Genomic DNA, 7,757 nt, shown 5'->3' with positions numbered 1-7,757 from the left:
ATCATTTACGGCACTTAGTGAAAAACTCCGCATGCACCAGGTGAGGAGTGGGAGGAGAGGAGAGAGGTGGGATTATGGGCAGAAAGTGTTTTGTCATTTCTACCCCCCCCCCAGCAGTTTGCCTCATGACAACACCCCTCCCATTCAAAGCAGCTACTTAACACTGGAGTGCAAAAATCTGAAAAAAGTCCATTGACGATCATTCTCATGTCCTGGAAGATATATGGTTTTTGCTGCTTTTATTTTCAAAGCAATTTTTACAAAGCCACAAGCTTCTTGTCACTTTTTTTTCCTTTTTCCATTCTGTAACGCACTAGTCTTTTTTTGTTGAAAATGCTTCAGAAACCCAGATGAAACTTTTAAATTAACACCCTTTTTCTTCTGCCCCAAAACAACAGCAGAGGATTTCAGTTGCAGCACTGGGGACTGAAGCTGAGAATGGGCCAAATGCAAAAGAAATCCTACTCATTCAGGATACAAAGCAGCCAAGTGAAACCGAAAAATGGTAAATTAAATCCAAAGAACCACACAAATATTTCGGTGTCCCCACAGGGTCTTGTGCTTTTAAAAAAACACCCAACTCCAATGCTGCACAAATTAGCCATTTTTTTAAACTGGGGAGGAGTTTACAACATGGAAATCTGACCATTACAGCCAGAAATCCCACTGGGTTTGCGCATCTAAAGGAGTTCTTTGGATCCTGGCTAGAGTGTGAACGATAATGCCCAAATCAGGGCTCAATTCTGAATGGCCTAGGCCAGATGCCCAGTTTTGTTTGCATAGCATTTTGGTGAGTTTAACGTTCTGCTCCAAAGGGGCACATGGTGCAGAGTAGGAAGAGGAGGGAGAGAAAAGAACAGGAGAATTTAATCAATGTAGCTCTTGCAACACTGGTCATTGTTGTTCCTATGAGCTGCAAAGCATACACTTCAAGGGGATGTGCTTACAGGAGAATGGCACCAAATTTAATTCAATTGTTTGTTTTCTCAAAGGCTCACTTTGGCAGGTTCAGGGGGGGAAACAGCAATTCCAAAAAGACAGTCATGCTTAGTATACAAGCTCTCTTAACTACCCCCTGTGGCTATGCCCATTTTTGTATTCAAATGACAACTACCTACACATTATGTATCACCTAGCATAACCTTTCACCTTGCACTTGCAGGATACTTGGTAGCTGCAGATGCGAGGTCTAAGTTCACTGTGGGGAGAAGAGATTTTCTTGCTGGACACAAATCAAGAACCAATGAGACAAAAGTGCATTTTGACTTTCTGACATCAGAAGAGTCCATGAGTTTCTTTAACTGCAAGGGCAGAAGGGAAATCCCAGCCCCCCCCCAGTCCACATAAAACAAAATAGCAACAACTAAGCAGTGGAAGCCATCATGATTATTTGCAAATACACTGGAATTTTATTAAAAAGGGTGGTAGGTGAAAAATGCTCCTCAAGGATTTTGCAGGACAGAAAATAAGACTGAGCCCCCTTAAGAACTCTGGATTGACGTTTGCAATGCAATTCATGGAACAGTCAATCCACTCCATCCTCAGTGTGAACGCTCCAAAGTCATCAACCGTCGAGAAAAATGAATTGGATTTGAGTGAATTTTGGCAACAGACTCTCCACATTGTATAAAAATAATACTCAATAATAATAAAAAAATTCATTGGTATAGAAAAAAATCAGGTCAACAATTGATAATAGAGTTTCTATTTATGCCAGTGGGGTATGTAAATATTTCTTCCCTCTCTTTTTCTCTCTCACACAAACATACACACACCCCATTTGTCAGAAATGTATTTTTTTTAATGAAAAGAGATGAAAAACCCATCTAAGAAATATGCCAGAAACAATGCTTATCAACAGGCAACCAGAAAAATAGATTTATCAGCAGCTCTCTGAATTTGTATTTGCAATGTTAAAAAGTGCACAGAATTTGGACCCCATGGTGAGGTTGCGAGCTACTATGGAACTGCAAGCTTTGTGAATGTTTAAAAAAAGAATTCCGGACACCTTCAAGAGAGAAATGTGGACTGTCACGGAGACGAGAGTATTGTTGGGTATGATTCTTACTTTTCCCCTTGAAAAGTGAAAAAAATGTCAATATTTTTGCAGCATAGCAGTAAGGCACTCGGCCCACAGTTAAGCATGTGACCGTTGCATCAAAATGGGGCAGCAGCTGACCCACGTCAGCAGACGGAAGACAGTTTCCTTTTTTAAAATTTCAGCTTAGCAGTAGTTAAGTGCTGGGGGTGCCTTACATTAATTACATATAAGGGGAGAAAATTAATTTTACTTCAGGGGGAGGGCTAAGCATTAAAACTCTTCTATAAACTACTGGATTTTCTTCTTCTTAACCAATTAAAGCATCTTGTATCCTAAAATATTAGTTTTTATAAATCTAGTCATCTGTTTTAAGGCTCTAAAAATCCCTTCCCCTCCCACCCAAAACAACAACACACGCACACACGCACGCACACACAAAACCCCCCTTACCAGCATTTGATTTGGCATCGGAGGACCAAAACAGCTATTTCACAGTCAAAAGTCTAATATTGCTTTCCCCCACCCCAACCCCCTGCAATGAAAACCTGCTTTTCTTCTGACAGGAAGAAGTATCCCTTCCTCGGTTCAAATACTTTTTGTTTGGTCAGGTAATTGGAAAGCCTGAAAAACAAAGAGTGTCTTGTAATACTACAAAGGTGTGTCCATCCGGTTTAAGTGGCTCTCCTGCATTTGCCCCAGAGGTTGCTGGTCTTTTTTGCCTCCGACACCACTGCAGTGATTTCTCATTGGATGCTCACAAGGTGCTCCCAATGCTTCCTTTTTTTTTTTTGTATGGCTCCTACAAATCTGAAAGCTTTCTGGAGTGAGGTAAAAAAAGTTAGGCTTTCAAGCAAAGTACATGGTACGTAAAGTGTCCTGGTGAACTTGCACAGCCTTGGCAAGGGCCTGAGGGTCTCGGCCGTTGCTCTGGCCAGATATGTGGCTGCCTTCTCCGCTGGAAGGAAGGGAGAGAAACAGAATTAATTTTCTGCAATATATAAAAAGTTATGAATTGTTTCAAGGGGGAGAAAATGCCTACAGGCAGAAAACCCTGGAGAGAGAAGCTGGAGCTTGAACTTCTGTTCCTGTTTTCTGTGCTCTTTTCTACAGAGTTTTATTTATTTTCTTGAAGTGGGAGAAGATATGATAATTGCAGTTCCTCCAACTCCATCACCACTTATACTTTCAAGTGGCCCAGTACAGAAAGTTCTACCAACTGATTAGTTGTTTGCCCTGTGAGCTACAAGAACGCTGGCACTTTGCCAGCACCTGTGAGCCCAAACAGATGCTTCTGCCCACTGCATCTCTGCATGATTCATTGCATAGGGCATGCCTATTTCCAATCAGAAAGCATGCCCAGAACAGTGACTCACACAGAGACATAACCTCTATGATTGGTAGAACACGCCAATTCAGCAGGGTTGTTTTTTAAAAAGTGCATAAAATTTTTGGCGCATACCTCCAATTTTAACTCAGGAGGGAAGTATTCCTCACTTATCAGATGTCTAGAGAACATCTCTTCCACACAACTTAGGGTATATCCAGAAAGGAAGCATCCCATTTCCAGTCTGCTCATTAACCATATATGCACAATGCAAGACAAAACATATACCATGAAATAGCAGGTGCCCAGTTTTGCAGGGGATTAAGGCACAGTTCTTGCCATGGCCCATACACCCACACTACCTGAAGCATAGGAATTCCAGGGATATGATGTACCCCACACACAAATCATGTCACAACCACCACCACACCACCACCACTCCGTTCTACAGAGTTTCCATCATTCCAAGAGTGATGGAAAAATTCAGCTGCAAATAAAAATAGTGGAAGGAATGCAGACTGTCGACTCACCTATCATGCTCTTTGTCTACGAGGTGGTATCGCGCCCGAAATGCCACCAAGCGGGCGTAATATGCTGGTGCTGGGATGGAAACAGAGCGGGTGCAGCGGACATAAGTGTGGCAGAGCTGGTAGGTGAGGATTTGAAGCTCATCTGCTGTAAACCGGTTGTCGTCCCAAAGGACATAGTAATGGGAAGGTCTGCTTGTACCCTGGGCAGGAAGTACTAGAATTAAATTCTTCTCTGGAATCAAAAGGTATGAAGATGCCTTCCTGGGTTGATAACTTAATTGTAAAGCACATCCAAGAGAGAAGTCCCTCAGTTATCAGAGAAGCTCTTCTCCACGCAACTTCGGGCGCACCCAGAAAGGTGGCATCCTAGAAGGTCCTAGGTTCACTCCCATCCCCATCATCTCCAGGTTCAAGAATCTCAGACAGTAGGTTTTGAAAAGCAAAATAAACAATAATGAACTAGGTGGACCAGTGTTCTGACTCAGTGCAAGGCAGCTTCAAATACAACCAGGGTAGCAAGCAAGCAAGATTATTAATATACTACAGCCAAGAGGTGGCCAAAGGTGCCAAGTATATTTTTCTGTTTTCAGCATTGTGATAATGCGTAAGGACTTAGGAAGAAATTCACTGCAACTCATTGCATCTAAAGCAGGTTTCCCTCCAATCAAGTCCTGCATGTTTAGAGTTGTGGCAGTCATCATCAAGAGGATCTGTGAGACACTGCTGTTTCAAAGGGCTTTTTGTTAATTATTAAGGGCTGTAAGTTTTGTTTTGCTGTTCAACGATACTGAATGTTTCTTTTCTGAGAGGGGAATTTTTTGTGGATATTTAGTTTTTGATAGAGTCTGTAAATTGGATTTTAGTTTGTTTTTTTAAAAAAAATAATAATTCTGTTTCAGTTTATCTTATATAATTTTTGGCTTTCTCTTAGATGCCAGAACTATAGGTAAAGGTAAAGGTTCCCTTGCTTGAAAGCCAGTCGAATCCGACTCTAGGGCTGCGGTGCTCATCTCCGTTTCAAAGCCGAAGAGCTAGCGCTGTCCGAAGACATTTCCGTGGTCATGTGGCCAGCATGACTAAACACCAAGGCGCACGGAACGTTGTTACCTTCCCACTGAAGTGGTACCTATTTATCTACTTGCAATTTCTTGCTTTCGAACTGCTAGGTTGGCAGGAGCTGGAACTAGAGACGGGAGCTCACTCCGTCATGCGGCACCCGGGTCTCGAACTGCTGAACTACCAACCTTCCACAGCCTGCAGTTCAGTGTCTTAACCACTTGAGCCACCGCAGCCAGAACTATACAAATGCTTTAAACATACTGATTACATAACACTTGAGGAATATGCTGAAGATTTTGTAGCAAATGGTAAAGATTTGTGGAGACTGAACATGAGACTCTTCTGTATATATCAGACTTCACATACTATTAGTAAATGTGGTATACCTTTAACGGTTCTCTCTGTGTGTGTGTCTCTCTCTGTGTGTAAAATGCCATCATGTCACAGCAGACATATGGTGACCCTTCATGGGGTTTCCAAGACAAGAGACAAGCAATGGTGGTTTGCCATGGCCTGCCTCTGAGTAGCAACTCTGGACTTCTTTGGTGGTCTCACACCCAAGTATCAACCAGGGCCGACCCTGCTTAGCTTCTGAGATCTGATAAGACTGAGCCAACCTGGACCATCCAGGTCAGGGTGAATAGTGACCTATTTAAAATCATCTTTAAAAACAGCTGCTGCTCCTTCCTTGAGCCTACAGACCACAGATCTTCTGTTCTAGGGGAGTCCACAGATTAGGGTGATGCTGATGAATATCAGCTTCCTCCAACATTTACTACATCTTTCACCGGGAAGGGAATAGGAGTAGTTAAACCAAAATGTATGTTTCCGGGGCTTTGGCTAACTCATAAGCACGCCCTTAAACCATGGTACCTGAATGCCAGCATGACTGCAAAGATAGAAGTCAAATTCGAAGGGATGAGTGATGTTTGTGTCCACTGTTGTTCCTGCTGGGATGTTCCCACTTTTGCCAATCTGTACAGGTTAACAAGAAAACAAACAAAAAAATAATAATAATCAAGGACCAGCTCTCAGTAACATCAGAAGCTTGGGATATATTAGATCTTGCAGGGTGGGAATTCTGTCTCCACATTTTCCATCAAGCTGTCTCTTCAATTTCTCAGACAAGCTGCTTGCAGAACACAGGGATATTAGCTTCAGATTCTCTTAAACTTGTTGATGTGATCCTGGGATTAATCACCCTTTAGATCACTTCAAGTGTAGATGGTCACTATGTGAATTGGACCTGAAGGAGAATGAAGGGGAAGGAAAGGATCCCAACTATGCTCAACTTGCTGCTCTTCAAGCAGGAGACCACTGAAAAGTTTCTCATGGTTCTCCCCTCCAATATGCAGAGGGTGGGTGGAATTCTGCACTGACGAAAGCCTATTCCTCCAACCCGAACACATGATGCGGATCAGCATAATGTACTCTTCTTCTGGATGATACCTGTTCAGAGCATGCAGCCTGTTCAGACTGATCAGCCCCCGCTCTTGAGGTATCAACCAGGCACACCTCAAATGTTTTCAAGCCCATCTCTGCATTCATAAGGATTAGAAACACAGGCAAGCAGAACCCTGAGGATCCTGCATTTGTAAACCCAATTCAAATTCTGCATTTGCGTCATGCCTCTGCAAAGGCACAGCACCCACATGGCATTTGCTCTAATATCTCTTTTGCTTTGATGTGCATGGGGGGGGGGGGGGGGGGGGGGCTTGGTATAGTGGTTAGGAGCGTGGATTCTAATCTGGGAGAACCAGGTTTGATTCCCCACTCCTCTACATGCAACTGCTGGTGTGACCTAGGGCCAGTCATAAATTCTCTCAGAGCTCTCACAAGCAGTTCTCAAAAAAGCTCTTTCAGCCCCACCTACCTCACAGGGTGTCTGTTGTGCGGAGGGGAAGGGAAAACAGATTGTAAACTGCTCTGAGACTCCTTTGGGTTCAAATCTAATCTCTTCTTCTACTATCCCCCTCAGGACTCTCTATCTGAATCATGATCACTTTAGGGCAAAACTGGTACCCCAGAGCAAGATGTCCAGCAATGTCCGCTTCATGAAATACCTAATTTAACAATTGTGGTTGTTGCTGAATCTCACCCTCTCATTTTTATCTGCACAGAAGAGGCGAGTGTGATGCCGTTTCTGAACGACAATGTAAGTGATGCCCGGCTGGTAATCTTTCTCCAGTTTGATGCAGGCGTCGCGGATGGCTAGGAGTTCATAATGAAGAATCTAGGAGAAAGCAACCACAACACTTGGAAAAGAAAGAGGAAAGAACAAGAAAGAGGCCATGCCAAGACCATTGTGTCAGAACAGGAGGACCTAGTTTATCAGTTCGACTGACACCTCCCCTTTCCCCTCAGAAGATCCCCAATTGTTGGAAGAGGTCCCGATTGGCAAGCTGCAATTTCAGAAGTCCAACTCTCACTGCAGGCACCTATCGAGTTTGCAAAAGGCAAGGATGCGTGAGCCCATCCCTGAAATTAAGATGCCGTACTTGCTCAAAGTGTTAACACCTTGCCCACTATACTGGTTGCAGGAGGCCCCAGATATCTCTCCCCTCTAGGAATCTCTAGAGGAGGAGCCAAGGTCAGTGACTGAGGAGGACCAGAGGGACCAGGAAGGGCCCAGCACTGCAGAATCACATGCAGATGATACCTCCTCACTGCCAGAGGCCACTCTGCTAGAGCCTGCAAGGGAAGCCTCTCCACCAGCCCCAGAAAGAGTCTCCAGGAGTCTGCCATGCAGGACCTGAGCACAGCCCTGTAGGCCCCCCAGACCCTCTTCCGGTCTGCAGGAATG

At 43.9% G+C, this 7,757-nt stretch overlaps 1 protein-coding gene across 1 annotated transcript in view; it reads right to left on the bottom strand.

Moving 5' to 3' along the window:
* Window positions 1-2,650: 2,650 nt before the first annotated feature.
* The window catches only part of LOC107126113 (protein argonaute-1), a 54,277-nt gene continuing 49,170 nt past the window's right edge, over window positions 2,651-7,757 (bottom strand). The window contains exons 15-18 of the mRNA XM_015429621.1: window positions 7,053-7,187; window positions 5,828-5,929; window positions 3,896-4,095; window positions 2,651-2,996 (exon numbers count right to left, since the gene is read on the bottom strand). Of these exons, the coding sequence (XP_015285107.1) occupies window positions 2,888-2,996; window positions 3,896-4,095; window positions 5,828-5,929; window positions 7,053-7,187 (546 nt within the window). The 3' untranslated portion in view covers window positions 2,651-2,887. The remainder of the gene's footprint in view (window positions 2,997-3,895; window positions 4,096-5,827; window positions 5,930-7,052; window positions 7,188-7,757) is intronic.

The sequence above is a fragment of the Gekko japonicus genome, unplaced genomic scaffold (assembly GCF_001447785.1).
Source record: "Gekko japonicus isolate JY-2015 unplaced genomic scaffold, Gekko_japonicus_V1.1 scaffold521, whole genome shotgun sequence".
Lineage (NCBI taxonomy): Eukaryota > Metazoa > Chordata > Lepidosauria > Squamata > Gekkonidae > Gekko > Gekko japonicus.
The sequence above is the reverse complement of the archived record's forward strand: the minus strand, read 5'-3'. Positions and strand labels throughout refer to the sequence as shown.